The sequence below is a fragment of the Pygocentrus nattereri genome, chromosome 7, assembly GCF_015220715.1.
Source record: "Pygocentrus nattereri isolate fPygNat1 chromosome 7, fPygNat1.pri, whole genome shotgun sequence".
Classification (NCBI taxonomy): Eukaryota; Metazoa; Chordata; class Actinopteri; order Characiformes; family Serrasalmidae; genus Pygocentrus; species Pygocentrus nattereri.
This window is the reverse complement of record NC_051217.1, coordinates 16,118,410-16,135,000: the sequence shown is the minus strand read 5'-3', so window position 1 is coordinate 16,135,000 and position 16,591 is coordinate 16,118,410. Positions and strand designations below refer to the sequence as shown.

General features: G+C 39.1%; 1 protein-coding gene across 2 annotated transcripts in view; it reads left to right on the top strand.

The window, feature by feature from the left end:
• chrnb4 (cholinergic receptor, nicotinic, beta 4 (neuronal)) overlaps positions 1-14,447 on the top strand; it is a 17,229-nt gene extending 2,782 nt beyond the window's left edge. The window contains exons 1-6 of one of the 2 annotated variants that reach the window (XM_037539798.1): positions 588-882; positions 7,117-7,262; positions 8,576-8,620; positions 8,868-8,977; positions 10,217-11,282; positions 12,697-14,447. In XM_037539798.1, the coding sequence (XP_037395695.1) occupies positions 834-882; positions 7,117-7,262; positions 8,576-8,620; positions 8,868-8,977; positions 10,217-11,282; positions 12,697-12,870 (1,590 nt within the window). In that variant the 5' untranslated portion in view covers positions 588-833 and the 3' untranslated portion in view covers positions 12,871-14,447. Of the gene's footprint in view, positions 1-587; positions 883-7,116; positions 7,263-8,575; positions 8,621-8,867; positions 8,978-10,216; positions 11,283-12,696 lie in introns of those variants that run through there. The other variant, XM_037539799.1, reaches the window with a different exon arrangement.
• Positions 14,448-16,591: the final 2,144 nt, after the last annotated feature.

Sequence of the window (16,591 nt, the reverse complement as noted above, 5' to 3'; positions counted from 1 at the left end):
TTGTGGCCATGACTTAGTACGGTGTGGGAATGAGATCCTAATGCATGGCCATGACTTAGTAAGGTGTGGGAATGAGACTGTAGCCATGACTTAGTAAGGTGTGGGAAGGAAATAATTGAGTCGTGTCCAGCACTTATGGGCATTATCCCCTTCCCACACCTTACTAAGTCATAAAGATCTTGTTCGAACATCTTAATGTGTTGTGGTCCCACATTTTTTATTAATAGGATGTCACCAGTGGGGCTCCATAGGGTATTATAAAGCAAGAAACAATGAATTAATAGCAATCTCATAACTCAGTTACAAAGATAGATAGATAGATAGATAGATAGATAGATAGATAGATAGATAGATAGATAGATAGATAATAGTCATAAATAATAGTCATACAAAAGACAACAGTGTAGCTTCAACGTCCTTTAGCACTCCACGTAGAGGCTGGTCAGACTTAAAACCGGCCGATTTGAGTGGAAGACCATCATGTGCGACAGTGCAATCTTCACAATTACGGAGAAAACCGGAGTAAAGAGACTTCTCCACCTCGTTTAACAGAAGGTCTGATCCTGAACAAGAGCAAATCTGATCCTGAAACACGCGCAAAGCGCTGCGGTATCTCCCGGGCTGAGAGGGAGTGTTGAGGTGGTTTTAGGGGAGGGGGAGCGGCAGCGGCACCAACAGCACTAGCAGCAGCGCGTGTGCACCGGGTCCCACCAGCCACACACAGCTGCCGCTCCACCACCACACACACTTTCCCCTCCGGACGCTCACACTGCGCTTTTACGCGCGGCTCGCCACGGCACTGCGCTCAGCGTGATGGGAGGGACAGCGCGAGCATGAGACGGACTCTGGCCACCCTCGTTTACGCCTTCAGCCTCATTCAGAGTGAGTAAAGTCAGCTCGGTGCTCGTCTTCACGCGCCCTGCGCTCCGCTCAAGTTCGTAGCTGGCTTGAATGAATGTGACCGAGAGGAAGGCGCAGCGCGGGGACTTTCAAACGGCTTTGTTTTTGTTTAACTGTATTTACTCTGAACTGTTTTAGATCATTAACGACAACTGAACTAGGAATGTACTGATTTACAAACGGTGGTGTGCATTTCTAGAGAGAGACTTGATGGTGTTGCACTAGGTTTAATGCAAACGTGGGGATTTCATGAGTTGCTGCTCTTAGTCATTAGTACATGTAATAAATTGCCCACTATCATTTGTGGGATGGGGGCATGTTGTGTATAAGTAGCTCCTGTTTACACTGAAAACATTTTACATCCATGCTGAATAAACCAGTCACTGCGGCCTGGTCTGATATATATATATATATACATATATATATATATATATATATATATATATATATATATATATATATATATATATAAAAGCTGTCATATTATGGGTGAGCTGAATGGTCCACACTTCGCCTCTTCACTTTACACCAGCCAAGTATTTGTGTTGTTGCCTTTTGAAACTGCTAGACAGCCTAAATCATTGAATCCCTCCCACAACTGGGTATGAGTTTGAAAATATTGTTTTTGTCAAAGGTTTCTGCAAATCCCATCAATCATACTTAACATGATTGGTTCATTTCAGATTTCAGATTAGGTGTGGTGAGGATACTATGAGGCCAGACTGCTAGAACAGTTTGTAGAGGCTCTTTAACTTTCTGTAGGCCTTGGCTAGAGCTTTGGACTGCTTGGTTCTGATTCAGGCTTGTTGCCAGTTTATTAACATCGCCCATCTACCTACATTCATCTATCATATAGATGCACTTCGTAGGTTTACATTTATGGACTGTAGCTGCACAGTTTATACATACTCTACTGTGTGCATCAAAGGAAAAACACCACCATAGGACCACTAGTGACCAGATATGATTTGGGTGGAGGATCATTCTAGCACAACAGTGACAGTGACATGCTGGTGGCCTGGTGGTTTGTATACTTGCATGATTGTAACAGGCACAGCACACTTGGTTTTTACACACATTTCACTTCAATAGATTTACCTTGTTAAATGTAAGGTTAGAGAATGTTGCTCATTTTTATCAGTGGCCAATTTGTTAGTGATCATATAGTGCTTCACCTGGATGAACTACTCTTGGCTGTATATCATTGGCTGATAGACTAACCCAGAAGTGACACTGAGGTGCTTCAAAACAATGTTGATACAAGTATACATTACCATAGCACTGCAATGCTGGTGTCACTCCTGTGTAGATAATGGTAGGTATACTGGTAACTCACTATGTAAATAACTGTAAATGTGCATTACCAATTACTCAGTCGGTCACTGTGAATACAGTAACCTCTTGTCAGCTGATTATTTTCAGTCATTACACTTTGAGCCAAGTACACATAAACTGGACACCATAAAAGAGCTGATGTCTAATTTGTAGTCCTATCTTCATGCTGTGCTTTGTCCCTCTCTGGATAATCATAGTGTCCTGGTGCTTTGACAATAGACCATCTGCTATGGTGAGTTGTTCAAAACTCACTGCATTATAAGGAACCACAGCCAAGTTACTGACAAAAGGAATTCACATCAGCTTTGGGCCAGGTTCATGGAGGCTATAGGTAATGAAAGACTACAAGCAACTGTTCCCAAACCTGTGGCTGCTTCAGGAGACTATATGAATATAGCCTGGGCTTTTTACAGTACTGTGCAAAGTCAGTGACCATGAGATCATTTATTTAATTTACAGTCAAAATGGCCAATGAGCTTTCAGTCATTCAAAGATATTTATAGAGATATTTTCCACACCTCCAAAGTTCAGTCTTAGAAGTTGGCTGCATTTCCTGCTTCTTACAATCCAAGTAATCTCACACCCAGTGGTGTTGAGGTCTGGACTTTGGAGTGGTCAGTCCATTGTTTTGAGGACAGCAACAGCTTCTGATGTTTGATTCACAAATGTTCTTCTTTTTTGTCTGTTTTCTTTCGCAGTGAGGCTTCCTGACAGCTACACTTCCTTTCAGACTCATAGTGTTGAGTTGTCTTCTCAAAATATAAGGGTGGACAGAAACACCTGTGGATTGTTTTTCAGATCTGAAGCAGGAGTGGTGCTTCAATTTCTCCTCTCTCTCAAAGATGAAAGCTTTATGTGCTGTTTGTCTGATGGGGGCAGTTTTGGTGGTCTATCAGGTCTTGCGCGGTTGTTAAGGGGTCTTATTTTCTCAAAATCTTTGAATATTTTTTTTTGTGAAAGTCTTTGACTTTCTTCTTCCTTATGCAAGTGGGTTATCACATATCTAATGTCAATAATATCTAACCTCAGAAACATCTCCAGAAAAATGACTAACATGTTCTTAATAGATGTTTTGACTGGAAATGAAATAAATGAATGGTGTACTTTGATTTTTGAACAATACAGTGCATGCAGACTGACCCAGTATCTGCTAAAGGCAGGATTGGCATTTATGTAGCAATAGAAAACACAGAAACACACAGGACACTCCAATTCCACATGTAAATCCATTTTGACATGCATGCACAAACTATTAAGAGTTTAAAGGGGGCAAAAGCAAAGTTTCTGAAAGTATCAATGGCAAAATGTCAGCTGAGATTAGTGAGTTAATCCAGAGTGAGAAACTTCTTAAAGGAAAAAAGTTAGTTCCACTTTCAGTGATCTATACTGCTGCTCTCACCATGTTTCTGCAGGAAGTACTCACCATCTGTTTGAATCAAGCCTCTGCCATCTATTAGTGTAGGCTTCCAGTTCATTTGTCTGTGTTCTGCATTTCTTCCACTCAGCATTGCAAAGGGGACGCTTACAGCTCAGCCACAGGAGTCACTAATTAAAGAAATGTTAAACAGCATCCCTTCACATTTATATCAATTATTTATAATTAGACACCCAAGGTCCAAATGATACATGTGGATATGTTCTGTATCCACACAATGCCTTAGCAATGGGTCCTCAGAGAGAAATGCAGCCCAGGCCCAAACTTCAGCTTGTTTGGAGTACACTCTTAAATATAAGGGCTTATTGGATACGGATACCATAGGATGACTACTTTTGGCTCCCTAAATAATTTTTCAATAGAGAATTTTTTAACGAAATCAGTTGTGTAACAACATGTGAATGTTTTACACCCTTTACAGGCTTTCCCTAGAACAATTCAACTGATAGCATCCTGAAAGAGAACTTTTAATGTCATAGAATGTCATAGAAAGAAAACATACACCTACCTACTATCTACTTTATTAGAAACATCTACCTTGTACTTCTACTAACTGGCCACCTGCCTTAAAGCTCCATTAAATGGGTGTCAAGTTGTCAGAGGGTCATTTAGTGGACATTGCCCCACTAACCAATCATTATGCCCTGCTAAACCTACTACTTTTTACATTTGTTTCTATATGTTTAAAGTGAAAGTAAACTTAATGTGCACTGCTGCCTGCTGCGTGTGGCTGATATAAAAGGCTACGCCAATTGACACAGGAGGCTTTGCATGCATCTCTTTGTACTGGCTGCATTATTGGGCATAGTTTCCTACACTACACTCTCAGAAATAAAGGGTGTAAACTGTGTCTGGGGCAGTGCCCTTTTTGTTACTGGGTTGGGACCCTCAAGGGTAAATCTCAGTACCTTTAGTCAGGGAACGTAATTGCACCATAATCCATTGAAATGGTATTTTCTATGTTGTATTGACGCCACACACCCCGTCTTTTCTCCAGACTTTTTATTGTATTGTTCTGTTTTAAAACATTAGGTTATGAAAAGATACAAATATGTACTTTTCACTTGGAAAAACTTATTTAAGGTGCACTATTGGAACTTTAAACAACTCTTGTACCTTTGAGGGAACATTTGCATTGTTTGTACCTTGGTGAACAAAAAATGCAACTCCACAGAAACTTTATTTCTAAGCGTGTAAATGATTAGACATTGGCAGTAAATGTGTCTCTGCTGTTTATTTCCTTCTGAATGTATGGCTCCTACAGACAGATCTAGTGTACATTTTCTCCCTTGGATTTTCCTTAGTTGTTGAGAGTGGTCCACCATCCAAAAATACTGAACATTGATGAGGATCTTAGCATTGATGAAGGACTAGAGGGTGGCTAACACAAACTATCAAATTGTGCATCAACAGATGAGCTACAGCCTCAAAGAGGAGAACTCCTAAATAAAAAAATATTGTTACAAGATCAAGCTTGTAATAATAGAAGAACCCTTTTGGGTTCTATATAGAACCATGTATGGCACATTATCAATCAATCTGAAGAACACTTTGCAATGGGTGTAAAGGGTTCTTTGAGTCTTCATGGTTCTATACAGAACCATTTTCTTTGCTAAAGAACCCTTGAACCATCTTTTTGAGGATGCGGAGCTGCGAGGGAGTGGTTTCTAATAGAGCAATCAGTATTAAATCTGGATCACAGTAGATATTTCTTCTTCTGTTTTCAGTGAAACAGCTGGTATATATGAATTTATTACATAATTTCCAATTATAATGTGCTCATAAAGACTATACTTACACTAAATATATCAAAAGGTTCTTTACTCATGTTCTCTGTAGTGCTGCTGGCTGTTGCTCTTCCTCTTCTGCCAAGCATTTTTAGTTTGGTAGCTCATTGTGGATTCAGGAACAGATCCTGCTGTAAGGTAGAGAGGCTGCAGAGTCAGCAACAAGTCTTAACAGGGTAATAAAACATACTCCATGCAACTGATATCTGGACAGGCGGAGGAAGTATGACTGTAGCGGAAAAAACAAGGAACTATGACAGGTCTCAGTCATTCAAGTCATTGAATTGTCCACAGTAAATCAACTGTGCAACTGTTCTTGTGTAAACTTGAACATGCTTTGCCACTCATCCAAGGTGTGAAATGTCAAATGGAAGAAGTCCATTGAAGTGGCAAACATCTTCACTTATTAATGATAACAGTAAAGTCACAGTAAGGAAGGAGGCTACTTGCAGCAATTACAGGACAGAATTTGGTTATCTACAATCATATTGATGCATTTTAAGAAAAAAATCTCTCCTCATCTTCAATACATTGTTTGAGAAAGCTACTGGCAGTATATATAAATGATATTTTGTGCTATTAGTGCTCCTCTTGCTATATACGTATATGCACGGTTATACTCTGAGACTACGGAAGGAAAAGCTTGAGAAGTACAAAAGTAGCAGGTCAAAACTGCTTAAGTACAGAGTAACTTATAAAAGTATTAAACATCTTAGTGCAGTGTTAAAGTACTTTTGTGAGCTTACTTTAAGATTATATATATATATATATATACTATATATATATATATATAACTACACTAATTATTTTTATGTATTACCTAAAATGAAATTTTGAATTTACTTAAAAATGTTACATGGCTCCACAAAACTGTGTTAAGTAGCTTTCAAGATACTCAGCTTTATAATATATACCAAATAAAATGGAAAAGGTAACCTAATAGGTTTACCTTATATCTCCATAATTTCATTATATTGTTACTGTGAAACAGAGCTGTCATAAAATGAAGCTCAGCATTAAGTTATACACTAACAGCCAGCAACAGTGTAGGCTAGGCAGTTAACTGTAAAGTATAAGAAAGATACCCGCACAATAGAAGGTAGGCCAGGGGAAGAGATGACAGGAAGAGAGTGAATGAAACAAATAAAGGAATATGCAAATGGGTGATTCCAGGAGCCAATAGGGAAACAAGTTGAATAACTCAACAAGATTACGTTGATCAAACAAAGACTTGCGTAAATCTGACAACTCATTTATTTTAATTTAGACAACAACTGTCTCAGTTTCACTGACTTACTTGCATTTGTTAAAGTAATATTAATGAGAGAAAACTGGTGAAAACCAACAACAGAGCGATTTCATAGGAAGTGAAGTATGTTAGGTGCATTTCTTTCTTTTTGGGATTCTGTTGGGCTAAAATGATATTCCAAAGTTGGAGGTCCATATACTGTGACCAATGTAACAATGTCATTAAAAAATGTGAATGACTAAAATGTAACTCATAATGAAGTAGAATTTGATTCCTAATAAATATATGTATGTAGAAGGTATTGCATTTGTATTGTCATTTGGAAATGTCTCAAATTTTTCTTAGGTTCATGCAACTGAGTAAATCTAGCTACCCACCCCTGATATATCTCCTGTGCTTTACCTGTGCAGGTAGCTTCTGTGCAGACTCTGAAGAGCGGCTGATGAACTGGCTCCTGGGAAAGGATCGTTATAATAAGCTGATCCGGCCGGCTCTCAACAGGACGGAGAGAGTTACGGTGAAGCTGCAGGTCTCTCTGGCACAGCTTATCAGCGTGGTGAGGAGAAATTCTGACAACTGAGAACCTGAAACTGAACAACACCCACTCAGCTCAGTGCTATGCTTAAAGTCACTCAGACAGAAAGCTAACAAGAACTCAGTGTTTTCACAGTGTTAGAGGATTTTAAACTAGGATGAATTCAGTATATTTACAATCTTTATAAATGTCTGAAAGAAAAATGACACAGGTTTTTTTTTTTAACCAGCAGTAGCATAGATGCTTCTGCAGTGGTAGAGATACACAGGTTTTAGTTTAATTCAATTTAGTTCAGGTAAAATCAGTTCAATTCAGTTCAATTCATTTTCTGTGATTTTCCATGTGAGTCTTCTGGTTTTGAGCTCCAGTAAGAATATTCTGTTCCAATTATGATAAGAAATATATTTTGTTTACTTTTTAAGCTTTAAGTTAGAAGAATAAACGTCCTAAAATGCCCAGGAAGTATGGAAATAATCTAATAGAAATGTACCTACAGTCCTACAGTAAGACTTCAGTTAGTAATTTCTATAGTAGCTGTATAGTTAGTGTTGAGATGGTGTTGAGAAGCCACAGTGATTTACAGAGTCATAGAATTCAGAAGCTGCCCACAGATATTATATATGTACATGTCCCTTTTTATGAGCCCTTACTGTCCTCATCCCATCTGGTAACTGAAATCATACAGCTTGCAAAGACCTGTTTGTATTAGACTGAAAGAACATTTCATAATTGAAAACCATCAGTGTGACTGTTGAAATCACTGCAAAGAACAATATCCAATTTTATTCTGTCAAAATTTATAATTTTTCTCAAAATTATTCTAAGAACATCATAAGGTAATTCAGCATTTTTACATGTTTCTACTTGTTGAAAAGCCTTTTATGAGGTTTTCTTGTTCAAATAGGAGATTAGGAGATTTTTCTTGTTTTAATCTACCAAAATAATCAGTTTACTGGATAAACGTACTTAAATAAGTAGGAAATAAATATAATGCAGTGCAAAAGGCTGAGACCAATTTTTCAGGAGTTATTTTTGAGGAGATAAACAGTATTTAAAGCATTTATCTTTGAGACAGAGGGAAAAAAAATCAAGTTCCACTCCAGCTTGTGGGGAAAAACACAGCTTTATCTGTTCATCCTCCTGCTGTGAGAGGACAACTCCAAAAATATGGGTCTTCTGTGAAGAAGCCCTTAATAAGAAGTGGTGTAGGATGCACAGTGGTGTAGGATGAATAACATAATATTATGTAACATTATGTTGTTTGATTTAAATGCTTATAATGCAACATGTGAATGACCTTTTGTGTGTGTTTATCTAATGTCCTATCTCCACAGAATGAACGGGAGCAAATCATGACGACCAATGTGTGGCTCAAGCAGGTAGGCATGAATAGTCCAATAAATTTAAAAAAAGGTAGCTATGATCAATACAGCTCCAGCGTCCTTGTCCTTGAACTTGAATTTACCCATAGAAATCCTTTCCAACAGCAGAGCAACAATCAGTCCCACTCACTACCACTCATTAAAATGATAATGAAGTGTGTAATTGAGTGTCATCTGGCTGCTGGGACACCATTATTTCAACACGACCTGGACTCTAATGACAATTGGAATATTCTTTTCTCAGAACTGGAATGATTACAGACTGTCGTGGGATCCGTCAGACTATGAGGGCATCGACAAGCTCAGAATTCCTTCCAGACATATCTGGCTACCTGATATTGTTCTATATAATAAGTAAGTGAAGTGCATGTAGCGCATTCAGGTGATACTTTTGATAGGTTTTCTTTACAGAAGAGTGAAGCAGAGTCTTATACATAATGCATAGACTATTCAGTTGAGCAATGCTCACATCCATAATGCATCATACACACTAGAGTGAGTCATAAAGGGTGAGATATTTAAAAAAGAAATGCTAATAAATCATACATTTTTAACATGGTTGTAGTAATTTATCTAAAGTTAACAAATGCAATATGTAATACTCCTTAGAGACTTAGCATTATTGTTGTTGCTTGCTATAATATTGCATAGTAATGTAATATCACACACACACACTTGCATCCTGTTTACATTCTGCATTGGCAGATTTGTGTCTGCACTTAGTTGGAAGACAAGAAATGGCAATTAAATGCTTTTATTACAACGACTGTAACTGTGACTTCTAAGGGTTAAGGGCTATGATAAGAGATAATATTTTAACTAGTGTTGCAGTCAAGACCTTTAGAAGCAACACCAGGTCAAGACAGAGACTTTGACAAATCAAGTCAAATTCAAGACCAAGACTTCATAGTAGCAGAGTCAATACTAAAACCAGGAGTCTGTAAAACCGAGACTGAAATTTGCTGTATTAGTTTTGCAGTGCTGCAACAAGGTTCATGTGGCTTACATGTAATGGGAGTCTATGTCACCCAAATTGTTCTGTTATATTTTTTTATTGCTCCAGTGCAAAACTAAAGAAGCAAACTTTGGATATCAAACATGTCTCGGCTGATCCACTATGTTTGGGATAAGGGATAAATTTGGTGGTACATAAGGCAGACTAGAATTTGATGCCCCCACTCACCCCCCAAGCAAGCATACCCAACAATATCAGGACATGTCTTGTCCTTGGACAAGACTCCTAACAGTGCATTCACCTACATATGTTACACGAAGCGAACATATGCTGAACATTTTTTGCAGTTCATTTTCTCTATACATGATATATACCAATAAATTTTATTATCAAGCAATCTTAGTCCTCTTGATACTCTTCAGTCTTTTGAAGCAATAATAATGGTGTTCACTGATTGGATACTGAGTAAATAAGTAATGATGGCAAAAAAGTATAGTAACCGTTGACTGCAGGTAAAGAGGGAATAAATTTGGCTATGGAAATGTCCTTCCTATCCCAAGACAGAGGCCATTTAATTCTAGGACTATTCATTCAATGTTTTGAGACCAACACCAATCTCATCTCTGTTCTTTTTTCAGTGCTGATGGCACTTATGAGGTGACAGTCTTCACCAATGCTATTGTCCTGTTTAATGGTAGCATTGCTTGGCTCCCTCCTGCTATCTACAAGAGTGCCTGCAAAATTGAGGTCAAGCACTTCCCTTTTGACCAGCAGAACTGCACACTGAAGTTCCGTTCCTGGACTTATGACCACACAGAGATAGACCTGGTCTTACTGTCTGAGATGGCCATTATGGATGACTTCACTCCTAGTGGAGAGTGGGACATCCTGTCTCTTCCAGGGAGAAGGACAGTCAACCCTCAGGATCCAACCTATGTGGATCTGACATACGACTTCATCATCAAACGAAAGCCGCTTTTCTACACCATCAACCTCATTATCCCCTGTGTACTTATCACATCACTGGCCATCCTGGTGTTTTACCTACCATCAGACTGTGGGGAGAAGATGACCCTTTGTATCTCTGTTCTTCTGGCCCTCACTGTCTTCCTTTTACTGATCTCCAAAATTGTCCCGCCTACTTCCTTGGATGTCCCATTAATCGGGAAGTATCTCATGTTCACCATGGTCTTGGTGACATTCTCCATCATCACAAGTGTGTGTGTACTCAACGTCCACCACCGCTCCCCGAGCACACACTCCATGCCCAACTGGGTGAAGCTGGTCTTCCTGGACAAACTCCCCACGTTACTCTTCATGCGGAGGCCTCACAGAAGCTCAGCCCGACAGAGGCTGCGGCAGCAGAGACGTCTCCAGGATCGCAGGTCCCTGCTCGGCCTGGGTTATGGAACTTCACGCAAGTCTACCATCTCCTCTTCTGCCTCCGCCTTACTCGCTGCATCCTCAGCTTCCGCTCTCTCCTCACCAGGACACTTTTATGGAAAGGGCGCACCGTTAGGATTCAGCCGTGGCTCCAGGAAGGGGGACCTGCGGTCCACAGAGTTTCTGCCCAATGGTCACACCTCAACTCAGGACCTGAGGGCAGGGAGGGTAGGCTTGGACTGGGGGGCTGACGTTCAAGAGGCAGTGGATGGGGTTCGCTATGTGGCTGACCACATGATGGGAAATGATGATGATCAGAGTGTAAGTGATGTCTCATTATTGAATATTTACCCCATTAGTAAACAGCAGAAAATAAAGCTAGCTGTTCTAGTCCTTATGCAGCATGAAAGCCATAATTTTGCCAAAAAACTATTTCATTCATTCACTTACTTCAAATGTAGTCAGTATGCCAAGACATGTTTGTTGTCTGAAGTCATTATTATTGCACTGGTGATTTTTGAACTGATGGTGATCAGCAACAGGCTGATTATTATGAGCTAATAAGCTACTGAAGCCTATATCCCATCTATTAGCATCATTACATATTACATGGTCAGCTTAACTAATTACCTTAACTGCGTACCTAGCTCACTATAGCAAGATAGGGAACAGCTTATGCTGAGAACTAGCACAGCTCATCTAAGTTCCCACAGTCTGCAGAAACAATCTAGCAGGTGTTGTGTTTACATTCTGGCATTAAAGAAAGCATAATTTCATGACTCCATGCAACCATATAAACATTGCCATGATAATAGCAATTGCTGAAAATTGGTGATAATGAAAGCAGAGTTTTGGCAGTCACTTTTATGTATTTAACCCAATTCTACAGTAGGCATGGGATGCAATTTCCAGCTGTTCCCTTTTACCCCTCATTGCTCGCTAGCAGCTCATCATGTGTAATGAGAGCATAAGATGGGTTACAATAAGTATTTTACATGTAATGGCAGACTTTTTTTTTAAGTATCCATCTTAAACTCTGATGTTTTTGTTAATATGTTTGTCAATTTTTATAGGTAACAGCATATTTTATATATAACAGTATAGATAACTGCATACTTTAGACCCTAAACATGTCTTTGGCAATTTGGCTACATTTGAAGTAAGGGGGAAACTATGTAAGCTTTATTTTTGACTGAACAATGACCTTTAAGAATGTTGCTGTATATTAAATAAAACGTGTAGATACATGTTTCCAGGGCAATGGAAAACAGTTTTAGGAGGTCTTAGTAGTTTTTCAACCTGTTTTCTTCAGCATCATAAGCACATTTCTCAACATGCCAACAATGTGTTTGGTTTGGAAGCTCACTGACTGATACATTAACTGGACATTCCTCTTGTTACATGTTGCCAGTAGGGAAACACTTAGAGGGCAGAAATAAGAACAAGAGGTGATAAGAACTACATTAAAGCCAAACCACTATGTCAGAGCCATTGATTGTTTTTTTTAAATAAATCAATATAGGAGGAGGGCATCTACGGTTGACGAATGGGTACCTTCAGAAACTGCATAGGACAGCATTCAGGCGCAAGGGTTATGGGGTCAATAGCCTTTACTTTGCTCAGGCTTATTTTCACTCTGCTGTTTCTCATCTTGCTCCATGATTCATTCCTTCTACCCCTCTTTGGCTTTCTACCAGGTTACAGTAATGTAATGCTCTTCTTGGTTCTTCTGTAGGTGATCGAGGACTGGAAATATGTCGCCATGGTCGTAGATCGGCTGTTTCTGTGGATCTTTGTGATTGTGTGCGTGGTGGGCACACTTGGGCTCTTCCTCCAGCCGCTTTTTCAGAACCAGATCGTTCCTGTCCAGCACTCCAGTGCTGAGTCTTCCAGGCGGGATGGAATATAAAGAATGTAGGAGTCTGAAACAAAACCAAAAACTGTACTGTGATACTGTGAGAAGGTCTTTTCATATAAACCACACTCTTAGTAATACAGGTTCCTGATTGGTTCTTGGCTTGGACATATGATTCGAATGAGAGAGAACATAAGCTTTTAATTGGTGAGGAACCTTTACATGATGTTCTCACAGGCTCCTCACAGTTGTGCAGTACTGTGCTAAAGTCAGACATCACAGCCAACCAAAATGCCTATTAAATACAAGTTATGAATTTTTCAGCTTCAGAAAAAAACAACAGAAAAATACATTTAAAAGAACAACAATTAAACACAACATTTTTTCATAATTTCATGTGTCAACACTTTGACTTCATTGCAGTGCCCATTCTTTTAAGGGAATTTGTTTTCAGTTGTTTTTCACACCACCAAAGTTCAGTCTTGGCTGCATTTTCAGTTGTTCAGTTTCAGTGATGTTATGGTCTGGACTCTGGGGTGGTCAGTCAGTTGTTCTGAGAAAACCAGTGGCTTTTTTGCAAATTTTCCTTGTCCTCTGTTTCGTTTTCTCAGTAGGGGCTTCTTGACAGCTAGACTTTCAGCAGCTAACCAGTGTGAGCTGTCTTCTCACTGTGGATGAATGGACTTAAACAGAATAAGAAACAGATCTGAAGCAAGAGTGGAGCTTGATTTCTCCTCTCTCTCAAGGATAAAAGCTTTAAGTACTGTTTATCTGATGGGGGTCTACCAGGTCTTGGTTAGTAAGAGTCACATATTGTCTATATATTTGAACTCTAATTTTGGAAACTCCTGTTTTTCAAGTATTTTCCTTTGGCATTCCCCTAATTTATCCAAGTGGAACATTTTATCTCTTGTGAATATTATAGTAACTTGTACTTGATGGGATATTAAATAAATCAGGCCTCTGACTTTTGCACTGCATTTATGCATCTAATTTACAACACATGTTCTGTAAACAACCACCCAGTGCATTCAGTTCTTTCAGGAACCCAAAGTTGTTCTTTCATGGCATTGCTCCAAGGAACCTTCTTTGGAAAACTAAATTTATTAAGAATGCATCTCACCCATTGAGTTCGGATCATTAATGAGCCAGATTGCGTCAACCATCCACATAATGTTACCTGAAATGGGCAGCCACTGGTGCTTCAGTTATAGTATTAAATCAGGGTAATCCATGCTGAAACAAGGCCACTGCTCATCTGCAAATATTATTTCAGCCCTACAAACCAGTGAATAATCCTGGATGAATCACAGCCTTGGTCTTTAAAGTTTGACAGTTGCTCTCTTCACTGGCAAATAAATTTGTCAGCTGTATGGAGCCTAAACAGCATTACACCCTGCAACTGCTCCCTTCTCATGTGGCAAAAATAATATCTAATAAATTGAAAGTTGCATTGACTTGCAGTGTTTACCTCTGATTAACTACGTACCCCTGGTTGCCATGAATTTTGTTTTGACATGTCATATTAATTTCATTTGCTAGGAGAGTATAGGTCACATACTTAGCCCTCGTAAATCATGTTAATGTGTCCTTTAAAATGTCATGCAAGTTGCTTGTATAATAAAAGCATATGTCAGCTGTTTTAGTTTGTCTACTTAACTAATGAGTTTTCTACAATTACTGGCATAGTTTACTAATGATTTTATGGTTTTATTACAAGTAAATTAGTGTTATTAGTGCAAGAGTAACAAAATATGAAGAACATAGTGAGCACTATGATATTGACCCAGATATTTCTCATGAATTATTATGCCAGGACACTTAAAGAAAAGGTCCTAAATCTACATACTGGGACATTTTTTCATAACAGATCAGAAGATAAGAGCTCAAAAGCAACATGAGCCACAATGGGATGCCCTCACTAAGCATGATGCCTCCTGCTGGACACTATGCAAAGCACAAATAAGTCTCTCTCCCTCTCTTTCTGTCTCTCTCTCTCTCTCTCTCTTTCTCTCTCTTTCTCTCTCGCTAAATACTCCTGGTACAGAGTGCTGAGTTGGCTCGTTGAATATTCTGCCGACTGTAAAGCTTCATTTGTGAGGCGTCTGATTTAAAACGTAATGTTTTCGCCTGCTCTGCTGAGTCCAGGGCTGTTTACCTTTGTTTTTCAATTTACCTCCATTTACAGTATTACTGTAAATACCACTGCAGCCGTATCCTTCAGTTGACTGTCAGTGCCGTAGGGACTAATTCATATTTTGCAACTCATGGTATTTTTCAACTAATGAAAGCTTTGCACAGATATTCACACCAACCCATTGATAATTTCGCTTGGCTATGGAACAGGATAGTGATATAATATGGTGAGAAATGTCACACGCATATTTTAGGGAATAGTTTGGCAAAAATATCTAATTTATAGAACTTTAGCCCAGATATAGTCAACCTTGCAGAACCTATTTTGTTTTCTTTAGCGCTGGAGCTATAAGGCTAACATCAATAGTCACCCAAATCTTTTCAGTAAATACATCTTTACTAAAGATGGTCAGATGTGTCATTGTGGTTTAGGACAGTGTGACTGACTGAACCACGAAAATAAACAAAACCTGACTGTGTAGCTGCATGCAGTCTTTTTTTAATGAATTGTTACATTAGGGGATATTTTGAAGGAAAATATATGCACTTCAATATTTGTTAGAGACACTAGCTTTGTCCCAGTTTCATGGATACCAGTAAGTAGGTTTGCTGCAGGTTTATTTCCCAGAATACTTATTCTAAAAGAAATTCTAGACCATGAACAGCCACCAATAAACTCCCCCATGTCATTAGAGACCTACACCTGACTAACATCAGAGGCAGGAACAGGACATCTCTCTGCGCCTGAGCTCTATACTTAAAACATGGAAACTCCACTAGGAACCTTTTGGGATCTTACTGAAAGATTTCTTTTTAGCAATTTGTGGTTAGAGAGCTTTTTAAAGATAGATGGAGGTTATCCAAGAACTTTTGAAAAAGAAGAAGTTTCTCCGACTGCTTCAATGTCTTTGTAATAAACGCCTTCTGGAGACGCTGTTCTGCCTTCGAGACAATCTAAAGAACCCTCAGATCCTTCTGTTTTCTAAGCGTACATTATCTGAGATTAGCACACTGTCCAAACAAAATGTTTAACAAAGCTCAAACACACTTTGACAATGTTAATTTGTGTCCAGCTGGACTTCAACAAGTCTTGTCAAGTTTACTGCGTATCATTTGCTTTGTGTGTGTGTGTGTGTGTGTGTGTGTGTGTGTGTGTGTGTGTGTGTGTGTGTGTGTGTGTGTGTGTGTGTGTGTGTGTGTGTGTGTGTGAATGTGTACGCCTGTGTGTCTGCCCTGTGACGGACGGACAACCTGTTCAAGGTGTTTCCTGCCTTCTGCCCCAAGACTGCTGGGATAGGCTCCAGCACCCCTCTGATCCAGGAGGATAAATGGCTCAGATGCTGAATGAACGAATGAGTTTGCTTTCAGTGTAATGGATTTTCAGGATTGTTTTTACATTTATCAGAAACTGACATTTTGAAATTTAAGGACAACTTCCAGGTGTGCATTAAGCTTAGACCATTAAAAAAAAGTAAAGAAAATGTAAAAATAAAATAAATAGCTGGTCAGTTTAACAATTTTATTCAACTCAAATAAATACTTTATATAAAACTATGGTTGGATAGTGTAGTGGGTAACACCTCTGTTCAGTCCCCGGCTTGGACAAGCACCCTACACCATACCAATAAGAGTCCTTGGG